The following is a 19,347-nucleotide window of genomic DNA, read 5'->3' as shown; positions in this document are numbered from 1 at the left end:
CAAGCATAATACTGAAAATTTCATCAAAATTGGATGTAAAATAAGAAAGTTATGACATTTCAAAGTTTTGCTTATTTTTAACAAAACAGTTATATGAACGAGCCAGTTACATCCAAATGAGAGAGTCGATGATGTCACTCACTATTTCTTTTGTATTTTATTATATGAAATATGAAATATTTTGATTTTCTCGTCATTGTCATGTGAAATGAAGTTTCATTCCTCCCTGAACACGTGGAATTCCATTATTTTAACATTTTGTGCTTCAGGCAAGGAGGTCCTAATCATCAAATTCGTAAAAATTGAAATATTGTATAATTCAAACAATAAAAAACAAAAGAAATAGTGAGTGAGTGACATCATCGACTCTCTCATTTGGATGTAACTGGCTCGTTCATATAACTATTTTGTTAAAAATAAGCGAAACTTTGAAATGTCATAACTTTCTCATTTTACATCCGATTTTGATGAAATCTTCAGTATTGTGCTTGTCTGATTTTTCTCTATTGATTCAAATCAACATTTTTCTGAGGTGGACTTGACCTTTAACAATGTATTAACAATGGACAAGGAATCCCTAGAATGCATGACTCTTAGTATGGTAATATTTTGAAGAACTGACATGTCCTGAATTGATAAGTATGCATTTCATGATTTAAACATGTATTACTAATTCTTTCTCCTGCATAAAATTACAATGAAGTATGTATAATATAGATACATAGCCAACACGTATATGATTGATAGAGCCATTTGATTCACTGAGAGAAATGTTAGTGAGGTCTAATCCACAAAGTACTGTACCAAAGAGAGGTAGAGCCATTTATGCAACTTTAATGTGAAAGTTCAATTTAAAATGTTTGTTACATTCTGGTCGTCAAGACCAACTCAAGACCAATCAAGGCTATCATGTACTGCTTGAAACAATACCATTGGCCAAACTGTAGTCTGATTTGTTGGTGTGGCTGCGGTTTCACAGAACTCCATCGCCGATCACTGTACCTGCGTCATGGTCTTCAAACTTTCCTGCGCTGGACTAGTACTCCCTGAAAGGCTTGTGCGATACGACGAGGCGGAGAAGCGATACGTTCCACTGGTGATCGGTTTCCGGGACCTGCCCTTCTGGATCATGGTGGAGATGGTGTAGAGGTATGGGTTGAGGGAGGAATTGATCGGGAGGACAAAGACAATGGTCCAGACGTACGTCACAACAGGGATAACGGCTGAACCACTCTGGGATAAGATACCCATGATGATCACTGGCATCCAGCAAAGGAAATCGGTCCCAACGATCACTGCCATTTTCATGGCCATCCTGACTTCATCCTTCCGCTCCGTTTTACGTCCGGACGATGCCGCTGCCTTACGAGCGTAGAAAAAAATGGCCACATAGAACACAAAGACTGCTACAAAACACATCAGGTTCAGACCGATGAAGACTGCGGTGGAATACGCCCAACCGGAGTTCCCGGTCGCGACAAAATGGTGTTCAAAGGTATCCCCGTTGCCGGACTCAACCCAGACGCCCTGAAAGCCAGTTGCCGGGGTAACTAGCGGCAAGCCAATGCAGACATCAGAGTAACCATAGAAACCTGTGATGCGATCCCCAATGATGATTGGAATGACGGCAAGGAGAATAGCAAGGAACCATGCCAAGCATAGGGCAACCCGAGAAGAGCGGGTCCGGAAACGGAATACCCCGAACGGAAAGACAATGCAGATGAAACGATCTAGGCTAATCAGTACTAGGAGAAACACAGACGCTTCACTGGAAACCATGGCCACGAAACCTGCCAACTTGCATGCAAAGCTTTTGCGCCACGACGCCGAGTGCAGATAGTAGTCTGCACCGAAATAGGCATCTGCGCTGCCGATGAATACCATGTACACGCCCATAAGTAAGTCAGCAACCGCCAAGTTGGTGATGAAACTCATCTGCACCGAGTTTTCACTCCGGTCTAGTTTGCGTTTGTAGGTACGCCAGGCAATCACTAGAACATTCCCCACCAGAGCACTGATACCAATCAGCCAGATACAGATTCTTAACAAGGTGTTGCGTAACAACCCTTCGCAGGTAGCGAAAGGATTCGGTGGCGTGTTGCATTCCCCAGATGGCTTGAACAGGCAACAAAGTTTGGGGTCATCTGCCGTCCTAGAAACAGCAAAAAAGGAAAGACACGTGTTCATACGTTTTCATCATGTTAACTATTACAAATGTGCAATATTTTAGATATAATTACGGATATGGACATCGATGAATATTGATCTACACATGTATCAAGTGGTTTCAAAAGCGCCCTTAAAGAAAAACTTATGCTTACCTCAAAATCGATTACAATCTTCAACATCTAGAGCATGCAAAAATGTTTATAAACTAGGCACATCGTCCAATTTTTAGAACCAAAATTTAAAAGTATTTTAAATGGTAGCTGAGTCCAGTTAAAAAAAGATTGCATTTTTTGCATACCGGTAATATATGTCTATGTTGTTACTCTGATCAGTGATGAAATAAATAACTTATTTCACATGCTGAGCTCCAAAGCAATTTCTTACTAGGAAAGACAAAGATGACATAATTTCCAAAGAAAGACAAGATGCGATATAACACACACAAAAAAGTTTTAATGCCTAATGATCCAAGTCCATGGCAATTCATGTCAAATGCACACACAAAAATAAATGCATTCTCTGTGTGTTCAATGGTGATTGTTGTATTTCGGGCACTACTGGATGCACAAGAATTGCTCATGCATATGAAATAATTTCCCATAATACATTCAATTTGGCCAAATGATAGACTTGGTTTGTTCTTGTGGTCAGATTTAAAATATGAAATTATAGTATCTTACAATTCAAGTAAGTTGTCCGTTCCATAAGCAGCATCTTCGCCTACGTTGACTAGCTGTGTCTCGGATATTATCCTAAAATCAAATGGAAATATTTTACCTCTTTTAATTTTCTATTTATCAATTCAATCAAGATTTATTTCATTTTATTTCCATCAAGTTTCATCAAGTGAGGCCTTTTATTTTAGAAATCTTTATCATTTGCATATCACGCATCTTGTTCGTAAAACTGCTTTGTGACAAAGCCAAAACTTTGAACTATCATGACTTTCTAATTATCAGATTTTGATGAAATCTCCATCTTTATTGTATGATCAACTCGTTTTAGTACATCGAGCTTTTAGCGTTAACTTAACCTGATGCAAAAAGAGTTCGGCACATACATGGCTATGCATTGTTTTGCATTATAATGATTATTATAATCATAATATTTAATGTAATATGATATAAAACCTACTCTGCAGTCAGTAAGAAAGAAGGTGAATGTATTACTGAATAAAGAACATAAACAACGCGGAGTAAGTAGAAAAGAAATCAAAATAAAACCTATAAACCAACATAAGGAAAAACACACATATTGATTTCAAATTGAAATATATAATGACATGAATATCGAAATTTGTAATTTTACACGTTATTGATAAATTATAGATATGTAAAGATATAAAACAAGGTATAAAGACAGGAAAATAGCCCTATGAATGAATGAATACAGGAATACAGACAATTTTATGTATTGATTTAACTTGGTGATTAATACTTACAGTATTTCTAAGCGTGACAATCCTTTGAAAGCATGGGCGTCAATCAGGACTACAGGGTTTCCACTTAGGTCTCTAATGAAAGTAGACAGTTTGCAAGAAAACTAATGAAATAGTAATTAATTGTACATTTTAAAAACTGACGGATCACATTGACCTGAAAACCAGAACTTCATAATTATATGATCAGGGGCTTGTTTCATGAAGGACTTGCAACTGTTATAACTTTGCTATTATGGCAACTACCATGGTAACATTGATTCTGATTGGCTGCTGAGCCCCGTTACCATGGTAGTTGCCATTATGGCAAAGTTATAACAGTTGCAAGTACTTTATGAAACGGGCTCCTGATGTGACACAAGAACGGTCTGATCAGGGGCCCGTTTTCATAAATGACTTGTAACTTTGCAAAAATTGCAACTACCATGGTAACAGGGGTCAGCAGCCAATCAAAATCAAGGTTTCCATGGTGGCTGCCATAATGGTAAAGTTAGAACAGTTGCAAGCCCTGTATGAAACGGTCAAATCTGGTCTTTAAGTGGTCACATCACACTTTGTCCTGGATTATTTTCTGAAGTCCAAAAGGGTGTGGCACCAACAGACTCAGTTTCTTGGTCAATCTGTCCAGATATTTTTTATAGACTCGTATAGTGCTTGATTATTGACTGAAGAGAAATCGCCAATGCATTAATCATTTTCAGCTTGATATCTTGTTGGTACTAAGAGTTGATATAAGAAATACATGTATTACAAAGATATATAGGCCGGTATTTTGAAGTCGAGTTTAACTTAAACTCAGGTTTAAAATTGTGGTTTAAGTATGGCGAGACGATTGTTACATAATTTACTAACAGTAGAGATATCATACTTCAGCTCATTTTGCTCTCAAATCATTCATAATTGTCTAAGAAGTATAAAAAGATAATTGTCTTCACCATCGACGAATCAGGAAAGAGCACAGTAAACATAAGAAACATACAACTTAATAAAAAAAATGATATTTTGGCTTCCCATACTTAAACCACAACTTCAAACCTGAGTTTAAGTTAAACCCGACTTCAGAATACGGGCCATAGTGTGCACATCAAAACAAAAATGAACACTATAAAACCTAACTTACAGGTAAGTCAGATTCGTCAAGCTGATAAATGTTGAATTCCTAATGGATGCGATCTTGTTAATACCCAGATGTCTGGAAAAAAAACACAGGTTCATCATGACTACATACAGAAATTGTTTTTCACATGATTGTATTTCATTAGGTCATTTTCTTACAGGGCAAGTCCACACCAGAAAAGTGTTGATTTGAATAAATAGACATAAATTAAACATTAAAGCATAACACTGAAGATTTCATCAAAATCGGATGTAAAATAAGAAAGTTACGACATTTTCAAGTTTCGCTTTTCACAAAACAGTGATATGCACAACTCGGTGTGATATGCAAATGAAAGAGTTGATGATGTCACTCACTCACTATTTCTTTTGTTTTTTATTGTTTGAATTATACAAAATTTCAATTTTCACAAATTTGACAATAAAGTTTCTCTTGGTTGGACCACGATATGTTCAAACAATGGTAATTCCACACTCAGGTTCATGGAGAAATGAAACCTTGTTCCTCATGACAATAAGGAGAAAATGGAAATATTTCATATTTCATACAATGAAATACAAAAGAAATAGTGAGTGGGTGATGTCATCAGTCCCCTCATTTGCATACCGACCAGGATGTGCATATAATTGTTTTGTGAAGCGATACTTAAAAATGTCATAACTGTCTTATTTTACATCCGATTTTGATGAAATTTTCAGTGTTATGCTTATTTGATTTTTCTCTTTTTTATTCAAATCAACTTTTTGTTGGGGTGGACTGTGGACTTGTCCCTTAATATCAAGGGTATCGCTTGAAACTCGGAATACAGGAGTGTGTTTTAAAGGCCAATTTGTACTAGTTTTATTCAAAATAGAGGTACAGATTTTCTCAAATGTGCCCGAAATAGCGCTAAATAGGATGGCCAAATTCAATCTTCATAGGCTACGGAACTATCATAGTCACATCTCTTAAAATAGGTAGTTTGTCTATAACAAAATATGGATCTTGCACATCTATGTATTTGGAGATGAAAACTTATTTGCCAGTTTAGTCTTTTGGTAATCTGTGTTGAATCATGTCCCAAATATCAATTTGGCAAAATATGAAGAATACCAAGCGAGGATGAGCATGTTTTTTTTCTTGAATATTGGATAAAGAAGATATTCTATAAAGTGGTTAGCTAAAATTATCGTTTCAGTCTGGACTTTCAATCCTTTAGTACTCTTGAAAAATATCTACTTACAATGAATCTAAATTTCCCAGACCATTGAAAACTCCCTTAGGCAACGATGATATGTGATTCGACTGAAGATCTCTGTGAAATATGAAAAGTCACACAAAATAACAAATCCACATTTTCAATTTTATGAAGAAAATATGTTGCTTATAATGTTCTATATCGCTTCTTCTACGAAGAGAAAGTTATTGATAAATTGTATACAATGTGTCTATGGGGTGTTGCAAGAAAATATTTGCAAGTGATTGCAAACTTCTGCTGAAAATCTACAATTGATATATAACTATGCCAAAATTATTTTAACTACTTCTTGCAAGAATTGAGCAGACCAGCTATCAAGCGTGGATTTGCAAATAATTGCCAGACTTGTGACTGATTTTGTGACCTAAATTTGACTTGCGATTGGTTGCAACCATCTTTGCAACGCCCCATAGGTTTAACTTAAATAAGAAGGTGAATTATTATTGATCTTTAACAATGTTGGTTGAATGCCACTTTTAAGGACATGAATATCGATTGGTTGATAATGATTGTGGCAAAACCGTCAAATTATGACTATTATTCCCTTTCTATATAATGATCAGAAATAGTTTTTGTTGTTTTTTAATAAATAAAAGAAAGATTGCTCACTCTTTTGATTTTTTTTGGAAAGAACAAGATAATTATAAGATTGATTACCCACCATGAATACTGGTGGAAATTGTTTTGTGGTATATATGTGTTTTTTTTTCAATAAAGCGCTTTCATAGTGATATTGTTGTATGTTGAAATCCAAGGGGGGGGGTCGCATAAGCAGTTGATAAATTTCTTATATTTATTTGTAATGATATGGCTTTTCAAGGAATGATTAAAGAGGAGGTGCTCTCTTCCTGTGCACCTTCTGGATCCGCCACTGACCATTTAATCGAAAATGTCTTTTAGGGAGACAAATGTATATCAATATAAAGCAATGCCAATAAACGGAAGACGAACGGGAATATTTTGTAGCGTTATTCGGTAATAATTTGTTTTGTCAAAAATCTAACTTTGCAAAAATGAATTGAATTCATACTCAATGAAATAATAAAAAAAACATATAAGCAAAAGAGTAGAACAATATTCACAAACTGTACTGTTTTAATATTTATTCTATCATTATAACCAAAATTATAAAAAAGAAGGGTATATGGACAAGATGTTTGGATGTTTCTTATTAAAACAGAAACTGACGCCTTTCTTTTGTAACACGAGCTGGCCAACCCCAAACAAGTCTTCTATAATCCGAATTGGGCAAGATAATGGCAATACACTGATAATTGATAGTTTTCAGTTAGTAGTCAGTAGTGCAGACAACATGCAGTGGAATGGCTCAGTCACGCTTCCATGGATATGATAATTCTATGTGATTAATCCAAGACAGCTTTTAATTATCTGCATTACCTAACACACGCTTCACTCTGTCTACTTGAAAATAATATTTTAAAGACATTTTTTCTAGATATGAATAGATTGATACTCACAAGTAATGAAGGGATGCCAGGTGCATAAAGGTTAACGGCTCCAGCACTTCAATAGAATTACTCTGGAACGACCTATACCCCCAAGCAACAATATAACAAATACATTCATAAATGTTTTAAGAAGCACAAATTTTCATATTTCCCACTAATTATTACACTGAACCAATGATTATTATTCATTTAATAATAATGATAATAGGCATTTATATAGCGCCAGAAATATTCTATTCCGAGGCGCGTTGTAATTATTATTACCCCGGCTTTAGCTCGAGCTGCCTTTCAGCGCTCATGCATTCAAGGAATTAATCCTGCCGGGTACCCATTCACCTCACTTGGGTCGAGTGCAGCAAAACGACGATAAATTTCTTGCTGAAGGAAATTACGCCATGGCTGGGATTCGAACCCATGACCCTCTGTTTCAAAGTCAGAAGACTTATCCACTGGGCCACAACGCTCCACATATCATTTATGTTAAAGTATTGATTTGTATTCTATTCATTGAACATTTGCATTGTTAGAATGTGCCAAAGAAGTTTTGACTGCTTTGAAACATGGTCCTACGCAGACATTGTTTTTTTATCAGTAGGAGGAGGGGCTATTGGCAAAATGTGCAGTCTTATACAAGCGAGTGAGTGAAACGAGCTAGCTCATCATGGGGGGCGTTTCTTATACGTTGTAATCGAAATGGAAGGGTCCGAGGATCAATTTGAAATGGATATTGTGTTTGAAATAAAAATAAATAAAAAGATTATGACCTAAAAATTTCGGGAGAGCATGTGGATAGCCCCCTCGCCAACCCACCTGTTCAGTGCAAAATTGTGCTTATTTCTTGAGGGACTGCCGGAACAAATATTTGTAAACTGTACTTCGTTTCATGAACTATTGATGTCTATTCCTGGCCCTGTCTTACAAAGAGTTGCGATTGATCCGATCAACCTAAACTATGAAACGTCTACATTCAAATATTTTCTAGATATGATTTATATTTATACACAGCAAAAACTGTGATGTAAACCAGTGTACATAGAAGACCACACCAGTGTTAAATTGGTGGTGTTAGTTTTACACGTGTAGGTGTTATTACAACACCTATGGTTGTTACATTTACACTCTGGTGTTATGTTCAATCTCTAATCTAGGGTGTTATTTTAACACCTCAGGGTGTGGTCCTCTATTAACACCAATTGGTGTCAGTTTAACACCACAGTTTGTACAGTGTACATTCATCGTTCTCTTGAAGATTCAGTGTGATTCTCTTTATTTACTAAGGAGATTGTGCATATTTCCTGTATTGAAATTGACTTGATCAATCTTAAATCTTTGTAAGACAGGGAGTCATTTTATGAATAATTTCATTAAAAAAAGGTATATAAAGGTTATACGAAACCGGATTGAAGACCATCAAGACAGAGAGGAAACAAACAACTTTCTGATTAGGACAGAGTTTCTCTTTTAAGATGATTAATCATCGAGGGCTTTCAGGATATTATCTGAATACATATAAAACACCGTCTGAAACCATTGTTTTATGGCTGCTTAATTAGTGATCTGCCTCTTTGTTTCCCCGAGATTCTAATTCATATTATCTTTACCCACACATCAAAGCCACATGTATTATTTTGCTTAATCTGTTTATAGTAACTCCCATAAGAACTCACCAGGACAGCATTTTGCTGGTAAAAGTCAAGCTGGATTACAACCGATTACCTAGAAAACATTCTACGTCTAGGTTAATCAGTCTCGAAAGCTGACCTTATAGACGACAGATGTTATAGTCTCGGATGTTTTTTTAATCAAAGTGGAGACAGTGGTAGAGTGGGGATTCGAACCCACAACCTTGTGATTATGAGTCCAATGCTCTAACCACTGGATCACACACAAAAAAAAACAACAGTGTATTTTTACGGGTCGTGTGATCCAGTGTACTGCAACTATGAAGTCAACTTGCTATTTTCTTCTGATATTATAGTTACTAAAATATATCAGGTGTTGAGAAAGAATAGTGGGAATTATTCATCCGAGGTTGGTCTGACAATTACCATTTCTTTCCCGAGAGGTGGAACCCCAAGGGAAAAAATGGTTTTATTGCCAGTCCAATTGCAACGCCCCCTCGCAACATTTTAAAATATTTTGCCCGATTTACCATATCTGTCCCTCTCAAGTTTTTTTGCCTCATTACGCCACTGATTTCAATCGGAGAATAGTGGATTTGAATCCTAACAATTGTATTTTGAATCCTAACAATTGTATGTTTTCCTTCTGTAAGAAATTGTGCTGCGCTTAATCCGAGTGGGGGACATCGTACCTGACAAGATCAATTCCTCGGATACTCTGACTGAGCGCTGGAAATAGCAGCTCTATTTTAAGCCGGAATCAGGTATAAAAACAATAATACGCCTCTGAAGAGATTTCTAGGTAGAGTTCGTCGCAGTGAAGTGAACATGGGAATCATTATCCTTAAAAAGATGATTGAAATGGACGGGGCGTCGATCCATTTTTCAGATCGGGGAAGGCATGGAAGGGGGGGGGGGGGTGGGGCAAAATCATGAATCAATTTTTCAAAGGCGCTCGACCACACAAAACGAACAAACTCACCCACACACACCCCTATACCCACCCACACACACACATAGGCCTACATATATATAATATTAATGCGAGCGCGAAGCGCGAGCTGGAATTTTTTAGTATACTGACATGAAGACAGGAAAAATATAGGTTTAGGTTTGTTTGTAGTTACTCATGAGGAGGATAGATACATGCATCTCACTAACACATATAATGCAAGTGCCGAGAGCGAGATGAAATTTCTTTCAATTCTGACCAATGATTAAGATGGATATCTAGAAGAACAATAGATGCGAGCGCGAAGCTCAAGCTGAAAATTTTGATATTTCGATCTGAAAAAATGACAGTTTAATGGACGCTTTTGATAAAGAACAAGATATATATCGAACGAAAGATTATTGCTTATCTAAGCGGAAGTTCTTTTGAGGTTTAGAACTGAAAACGGGACATTCTACTCACCTATCTAATCAATTCAAAAAGTTTATTGTTATCAAATCCTGACATTTAAGGATCATCATCAAAAACAATTTAATGATGAAAAGTATGGGTTTTTGCTACAGAAATGATGCGAGCACGAAGCGGGAGGTGAAATTTTTTATATTCTAATCTGAAAAGCGGACATTTTGAGCATGATTTTAAATCAAGAAAGAGCTGATATCCAAATCTCGCTTACTGATTTCAGTGTAACATTACAATCTTATTTATTTTTTTATTTGGGGGGGGGGGGCAAAACGATATGTTTGCCTATATTTTCATTAGTGGGGCGATTGCCCCCCCCCCAGATCGACGCCTCTGGAAATGGATTGGACATATTCTTAGCACTCGACTGGACACATGAAGGGGAGATTAAAAGAGGGTCGGGACGGCCCGCGAAATTATTTTTTCCCACCTCAGTTCTGGAAGCTAATGACTATTCATGACTTGCGTCTTCGAAATTGATTGTCAGTGGTCGTCCACGCGCATGCGTACTCTTATTTATATGGACTTCCAGAACTTTGATGGGAAAATGATTCTGCGGACGCCAAGACCACACTAGAGAGAGAGAGTGGTAAAGAGGGAGAGAGAGGGAGAGAGGGGGAGTAGTAGTAGTCATGGTAGTAGTAGCAGTAGTAGTAGTAGTAGTAGTAGTAGTAGTAGTAGTAGTAGTAGCAGCAGCAGTAGTAGTAGCAGTAGTAGTAGTCATGGTAGTAGTAGTAGTAGTAGTAGTAGTAGTAGTAGTAGTAGTAGTAGTAGTAGTAGTAGTAGTAATAGTAGTAGTAGTAGTAGTAGTAGTAGTAGTAGTAGTAGTAGTAGTAGTAGTAGTAGTAGTAGTAGTAGTAGTAGTAGTGTGGGTACCATCTATCATACTCACATGTCTTCAAGGTTGCTAAGACCCTCGAACATCCCTTGACTGAGCCGTGTGATATCATTGTACATCAGAATCCTGGCATGTATGACAGAAAATAATCAAAGTCATGGGGGATACGGTGTCAAATCTTGCGTGTTCATTAAAAAGGTCGAGACCCAGACAAGCATAATGCTGAAAATTTCATCAAAATCGGATGTAAAATAAAAGAAAGTTATGACATTTTAAAGTTTCGCTTATTTTATATGCACAATTTAGTCAAATGCAAATGAGAGAATCGATGATGTCCCTCACGATTTCCTTTGTTTTTTTATTGTTTGAATCGTACAATATTTCATTTTGTAAGATTTGAAAATAAAGACCAACTTGACTGAAACATAAAATGTTAAACAATAGTAATGCCACATGTTCAGGGTAAAATAAATCTTTGTTTCACAGAACAATGAGAAGAAAACTAGAATATTTCATATTTCATATAATGAAATACGAAAGAAATAGTGAGTGTGTGATGTCGTCAGTTTCCTCATTTGCATACCGACCAGGATGTGAATATAACTATTTTGTGAAATCAAGCGAAACTTAAAATTGTCATATTTTTTTTTTCCATCCGATTTTAATGAAATTTTCAGTGTTGTGCTTATTCCAGTGTTGTGCTTATTATTCATCAAATGAGTAATTTTTACTATCCAATGGATGGCACTTATTGAAGAAATGCTCACCTCGAATTACATATACATACAACGGTGTATTATTTCATCCACAAGAAAGAAGAAGAAAAATATTTGCATGGTTATGGAAAATTATTTGAAATAAATTCAACTATAATACACCAAACTACTATCAAACTATAACTATTTGGCTAAAAGGTCTACCCCTGTACCATATTCACAAAAACATATCCCATTCATACACTGTAAATGATAAAGATATCGATTGGTGAATATATTAAATAAAATAAAAGGAACTGAACAAGTAGGGATGGTTTGATGAATTAATAAATCAATGCATAGATAAATGAATTAACAAATGCGTATATATTTCAAACAACCTATTACCAAAGAAAGGTCAGGAAATAATCAAATTGCATACAATAATTCTGTATATCCTTACAGGTAGGATTCGTGACCTAGCATCCTGTTCTGAAACGTTATTATCAAATTAAACTGTAATTACGGCCTTCAATAACGCGCCCACAATTATTTACAACACGATTCGCTCACGTAATATCTTACTGCAAAAGGAAGGCAATGCCGGACAATGCTCCCGATCAGCCAACGCTCATCCTTATTGACTTGGTGATTTGGCCGAGAAAGTACTGTCCTAAGGTCACCTCGTCATTGGCGGCGGAAGCCCCAAAATTTAGGAGATTTAGGAGGGGTCCACCTGAAATATTTGAATGGGCACAGGGAATAAATTTGACAAGCCCCCCCCCCCCACAAAAAAAGGGTTATCAACTTAATTTTCGCAGGTGATCGCCAATTTTTTTTTGACAAGAAAAAAAAAGAAGATCATCAACTGGGGGGGGGGGGGGGGGGGGGGAATCACAAACAATTCAGGGGGGTGAATTTAAGAGGGGGAGGGGGACGCATAAAATAAAAGAAAAACCCACCTCCGCCGCCTATGCACCTCGTACGTCAAAGTGAGCCGTTGGGGGTCTTAATCACAACTGAATCTAAATTAAAAAAACAAAGGGGTCTCTTCGGGTCTACAAAGTACAATGTATTCATAAATGTTAGCTTGCCCAATTCAGAATTTAATAGATATCATGAGATGGCCTGAATTCTGAACCCAAATTTATCTAAAACCATGGACTAAGTCTGGACTAAAAAAAGTCTAAAGGTGTCAAGAATTTGTTTACACTGTAATGCTTCTGATGTTTTCTCCGACCCTTCTCATATCTCATGGTAATTTTTTTTTCATTCAAATGCCAAATGAATGAAAAATTTATAGGGATTGATGTCAAATTTAGCTACCAATAACTAAACCACATTTTTTGGCCATTACTAAGACTTTCCTCCCATTCTACAGATAATGGTGCTATTCCAGATTTCCCTGTGTAATTAAACATTAATATTTTTAAGAGGTTAAAAAAATAGGACTTACATAATTTTCAGTGATTCGAGACCTCGGAATGCCCCGGGTTCTATCGCCTGAAGCCCATTCATGAAAATGTACCTGTAAAGAGAGGGAAAGAGAGAGATATATGTAAAAAAAAAAGAGGAGGATGGAGCTTAAAGAGTATGTGTGAGAGTAAGAGAGAGAGGAGAGATAATATAAAGATAGAAGAGAGTGAGAGAGAAGGGGAGAACGTGAGACAGGGAGAGAGAGGATAGAGTATTGGATGGAGGGGGGGGGGGGGGAGCGAAAATGGCCAGAGCATAGTGAAATAATGTACCCTACGAATAATTTTACAATTAAAAGTCGGTATGTAGGAAAATTGTGATATAGCACATGTTTTTCATATTAACGTGATTATGTTCGTATTGGATTAAACATCGTGTATGTATTCATGAGATAAGATCCAAACAAATTAAACCTTTTCTTGTCATAAGCGTGTTGAAAACCTCAACATTATAAATCTTGGTCTCTAATGTCCGTTTAAAGCTTTGCTTAATGTTGGACAATGTGAAATACTGAGATAATATATGCAAATTAAAATTTTACAAAAGTTAACTGACCGTCATTAGTGAAATTTCCGAATTTTTTAGATCAAGCGCCCTTTTCTTGACAATGTGTAATTTTTCTTCATAGATCCATCCAAACACTTATGGTTGTAACTTATATTTTTCAGAGGTGTTAAAAGAACATAACAGAATAATAATTGAATCTTAATTATCTAATACTTACATTTCCTTTAAACGTTTCAGACCTATAAATGTGTCTGCTTGAAGTCTAGATATCTTATTTTTCATCAGGTCACTGAAAGATAGAAAAATAGAAGAAGTAAACAAAACAAAAACGAACAAACAAGCAAGGGAAAGTGCTCGAAATCGTCTTTTATAAACCCGTGTATTGTATGACACAGTTGGAATAGGGGAGATAATTATGCTAAAATATGCACTGCATAAAGAATCCGCACTATGGGCAGTGTAATGACAGCATAAAGAAGCTCGGAACAGAGGAAGAGGAGTTTATCAAGGTAGTCCACTATCCCCCATCTTCTTCAACGTGTACTCCAAAGCAATGATTTAGATACGCTTTGGAAATATGAAAGAGGCAATTATCGTGAAAGGTGACCCATGAGCTCGATAAGAGTATATTGGAATATTCCCCAGAGAGTAGATATTACACAGCGGTGTTAAAACAGACACCAATTTGTGTTAATAGAGGACCACACTCTGAGGTGTTAAAATTACACAGTAGAGATTAAACATAACACCAAAGAGTGTAAATGTAACAACAAAAGGTGTTGTAATAACACATATAGTTGTAAAACTAACACCACCAATTTAACACCGGTGTAAAATAACCGGTGTGGTCTTCTATGTACACCGGTTAACACCACAGTTATATACTCATAGTCATCAGTGTACGCCACCCGATGACCGGGAAATTAGCGTATCTTTAAAAGAGCTCAGAAGTTTTGTTTCGACGTATCAAACTTTATATACAGGCCGTAAATTATCATTATCATTTGTATCATCATGTTCTTTCACTACAACACTTACATGAATACAAGGAACCGAAGTTCAGCGAATGTGCCAGGCTTTATCACCGTAAAAGGAAAAGAACGTATTATCCTGCAAAAAAATAAAAAATAAACACATTAATTTACAATGAAAGTGATAAAATCCATAGCCTATATCCCCGTTTATACGATATACGTGCATAATACCTTTCCCTACCTCGTACATGGAAAAAAATATTAGATATTTTGTATTTTAATCATTCTTAAAAAAAACATTATTACCTCTTTATTTAGCTGTAATATGTCCACAGTCAAAACAATTATTAATCAATATTTTGATGCTAGTATATGCATAATACATATATTCCCTAGTGAGCTTTCTCATTCATATTATTCTCAGTTTAGTATGGTTTTATGAAAGATAACATTTTTATTTTCAATGCAACCATGCACGGTAGGTAGCATTCCTTCTTAAACCCTCCGTAAACATTGTTAAAGGCAGGTCGCGGGCTCAAGACTCACCTCGCCAAAGCTATGAAATGTCATAATATTAGGAAATTATACATTAATGTCTCTCCTTGAGCCCGAGAGTTCAGAATATGGAGAAGACAGCAAGTTCATGAAAATTTCCAAATACACAACTTGTAAAACCCTGAATATTGATGATGGGGGTACTTTCTTACAGCATGTTCAGGTTGTTGAGTCGAGAGAAATTCAAACTGACCAAGCTGACCAGATCCCCTCCTTCAGTTTCGTTCATTTCTTGTTCACTAGACTTCTCAACCCATCTGAAACAACGAAAATTAAATATTATAATTGCTTGCGATCATACTTACTTACTTACAGTATTTTAGATGAACTTTTGAACATTATAATATCAGATAGAGCATCTTCAAAATAAAATAAATCAACCGGTGATTAGCGTCAACTTCCTACTTTAACCACATGACCTAAATACTATATTTTTACGTTGTACCTCTTATTATCATCCTTTGTCCTGTCTTATTTGTTTGCTTTGTAATGTAATTCTTTGTATATCAAATGCATTATTTTCCTTAATGTTTTGTTGTACTGATTTGATTTGATGTACTGGCTCCATCAAAGGCCAAGAAAAACAATAAATGTAGCTAAAAATGGACAGCTAGACGTAATTCTACTTTACTTCTATACTTTCGATTTGTAATTTTATATGATATATATTTTTTTAATATACGGAGACAAAAACTTCAACAACAGAACGATAATATAAGCTTCTTGGGAGTTTGTATTTTCATGTCTTTTAACCTTGTTTTTTTACCTTGCTGATTTTTTTTTGCATTCATTTCATGTTTGATAAAAAAAATTTATTTGGTTGTATATAATATGTATAAACTAATTGCATGCTACAAATACTTTTTAATCATAAAATCATGGAAAACAGAAGAATGGAAATCGCTACACTGGGTAAATAAAACAAAAATTGCAAAATATTGATAATTCAAATATATCGCTGCACAAACTGAACCACAATTGAATTAAATTAAATAGCTGCCATGGTTTATCACCAAAGTCATAGCGGTCAGAGGTTGAATTGCGAAATCCTTTACAAAGAAGGATACAAGGCACGGTGTTTTACAATATCAATATTCAATAATCACAATAAAAATCATTCATGAGAATGATAAAAAAACCATTGAAATATTATTTGTGGTAAGTGGAATTGAATAAAACGGATTGGTAAGGCAAACGTAGGCTTTGATCTAGTAAATGATATAATCCTTGATTTTGAATATCATTATCCTTACAACTTTCTCGTATCTTCTGGAATCATATGAGCTTGAACCGCATTCCATATCACCTTTTTACATCGTACCGAGAGAAAATGGCACTCACAATCCAATGGACACGATGTTGCATCTAAAAAGGAAATGGGAAAGGGAACAGAAAACAACTTAACAACAAAAGAACCTTAAACCGAAAACATACAGAGATAACCGCCCACATCCAAACACCCACACATACACCCTCACATACACGCGCGCACATCCCGCGACCACGCATCGTTTAGCCCTCCCCCCCACCTTGTTTCGTATTCGCGCCATAAAAAAGTTAAAATGTAGATACTGCTCAAAACGAACCCTTTGGTATGGAAGCTTAAAAGTGCCACCGAGATGTTGAGATAATTATCTCGGGAAGTCGACATCTTGATAGCAAAAGATAAGATGACGAGATCCCGGATCTCATCATGTCGACATCTTTAAGAAGAGATGATGAGATGACAAGATCCCGGATCTCATCATGTCAACATCTTTTAGAAGAGATGATGAGATGACAAGATCCCGGATCTCATCATGTCAACATCTTTTAGAAGAGATGACAAGATGACAAGATCCCGGATCTCATCATGTTGACATCTTCAAGAGATGATGAGATGACTAGATCTTGGATCTCGTCATGTCTACATCCAGTGGAAGAGATGATCAGATGTCATGATCTCGTAACTCGTCATGTCTACATCTTTAAGAAGAGATGATTAGATGACATGATCATGGATCGAAGATCTTGTCATCTGACCATTTCTTCTAAAAGATGTCGACATGACGAGATCCAGGATCTTGTCATCTGATCATCTCTTCTAAAAGATGTCGACATGATGAGATCCTGGATCTTGTCATCTCATCATCTCTTCTAAAAGATGTTGACATGATGAGATCCGGGATCTTGTCATCTCATCATCTCTTCTAAAACATCTTGACATGATGAGATCCGGGATCTCGTCATCATATCTTTTGCTATCAAGATGTCAGCATGATGAGATCCAGGATCTCGTCATCTGATCTTTTGCTATCAAGATGTCGACTTCCCAAGATAATTATCTCAACATCTCGGTGGCACTTTTAAGCTTCCATACTTTGGCAGACACACTAAAATATAAATTGCGGTTGTTTATGTGTGTGTGGATGGGGGGTCATTGTTTTTTTGTCATTATCCATGGTCACGCGAATGCTGAAGAAATTGGATGGTTTTGTGAAAAGCTCCCGAGTCATGGGTTAACTTCACCTATATCCGTCTCGAGTAAATTATGACGAAATATTCTATGAATCAAAGTTAAGAGAAACACCTGAATGAGACTGAACTCGCAGTAGAATTTCTTTACAATAATGTTTCTATTATCCGTAGAATTTAACGTGATTTTATTATCGTCAGATAGAGAAGTCAACGTTTATAAGTATGACATGTAGTAATAAGAAGAGGGTCACTATTTAAATGAAAGGTTTGTTTTTCCCTGACCAGATATTGATTTCGGGATTGATTTAGAGGGAAAGAAATTTCGGAGAAATTCTAATAATTCCACCACCATTCACTATAGCCTGCCTCCCCCAATAAATCTGTGCATATTAGCTCACTCTTCCGGTCGTGTTGTCTGGATCTTAAAACCGAGCTAAATCAGCCAAGGACTTTAATTTATCAATGGACAGTGACATGTTCCTTGACGTTTTACCAATTGCCCGACTGACCAACATGGGTATTGGTGAAACACTGCGCAACCGAATTGGCTTGAGGCACGCCCGAATTTATTAGGGATATGACCAGAATAATAACTGATTCACCAGCGAAATCGTCCATACATTGGCAGCTGGTGCCTAGTGGGTATATTGGTCTTTGTTTTACAGAATGAATGTCCATAGGTCATGCCAGAATAACTGTAGCCTGTTGTCATGGTAGTTTGGGAACTGTCAGTGACAATTATTGCATCATCATTAATTTCAGGATTACCTGCATGTAGTAAAATGCCAGGTTTAGTCAGTCAGCAGATTAAAGCAAAATACGTCGGTGGGGTGGCGAACTAAACTTAAGGATATCCGTTGGTGTTGGTATTGGTGTTTGGTAAAACTTGTATCAGCCACAGCACCTTGTGTGAAATTAGGATTCTTGCTAGGAATCACAAACAATTCACGGTGTTAGATAATCAATACTATTAATGTCATTATTTCCCCTTTTATATTACAGCTTAAAAATAAAACTACAAAAAGTTTGTATTGAATTTATTCAAGTATTATATATTGTCAGAGTTTAGCACGATCAACACCACAAACGACACACAATTCCCAACACGGGTGATAGAATTCACAATGTCCGATGTTCAACCTATAATGATGTCGATGATATCATCTCAAATTTGGTGCGCAGTCATTCAAGTAAATGAAATATAAGCGATTCACTATCGCGGTCTCCATGGCTGTAATTGAATAAACGAATTGGAATACCAATGATAAAATTCACATGATTTTGTTCATATCATTATTATCACAGAACAGAAAAAGCAATGTCTGATTCGAAAAGAGTAACATATGCCGGGCTTGGCGGTACTTGCATAATTCATTATC

At 36.2% G+C, this 19,347-nt stretch overlaps 1 protein-coding gene across 1 annotated transcript in view; it reads right to left on the bottom strand.

Moving 5' to 3' along the window:
• Positions 1 to 506: 506 nt before the first annotated feature.
• LOC121427723 (G-protein coupled receptor GRL101-like) overlaps positions 507 to 19,347 on the bottom strand; it is a 31,140-nt gene continuing 12,299 nt past the window's right edge. Inside the window, exons 5-16 of the mRNA XM_041624257.1 lie at positions 16,765 to 16,876; positions 15,664 to 15,768; positions 15,021 to 15,092; positions 14,200 to 14,271; positions 13,456 to 13,527; positions 11,359 to 11,430; positions 7,440 to 7,511; positions 5,947 to 6,018; positions 4,728 to 4,799; positions 3,611 to 3,682; positions 2,850 to 2,921; positions 507 to 2,152 (exon numbers count right to left, since the gene is read on the bottom strand). Coding sequence (XP_041480191.1) covers positions 994 to 2,152; positions 2,850 to 2,921; positions 3,611 to 3,682; positions 4,728 to 4,799; positions 5,947 to 6,018; positions 7,440 to 7,511; positions 11,359 to 11,430; positions 13,456 to 13,527; positions 14,200 to 14,271; positions 15,021 to 15,092; positions 15,664 to 15,768; positions 16,765 to 16,876 — 2,024 coding nt within the window. The 3' untranslated portion in view covers positions 507 to 993. The remainder of the gene's footprint in view (positions 2,153 to 2,849; positions 2,922 to 3,610; positions 3,683 to 4,727; positions 4,800 to 5,946; positions 6,019 to 7,439; positions 7,512 to 11,358; positions 11,431 to 13,455; positions 13,528 to 14,199; positions 14,272 to 15,020; positions 15,093 to 15,663; positions 15,769 to 16,764; positions 16,877 to 19,347) is intronic.

The sequence above is a fragment of the Lytechinus variegatus genome, chromosome 14, assembly GCF_018143015.1.
Source record: "Lytechinus variegatus isolate NC3 chromosome 14, Lvar_3.0, whole genome shotgun sequence".
Lineage (NCBI taxonomy): Eukaryota > Metazoa > Echinodermata > Echinoidea > Temnopleuroida > Toxopneustidae > Lytechinus > Lytechinus variegatus.
This window is presented reverse-complemented; position numbering and strand designations above follow the sequence as displayed.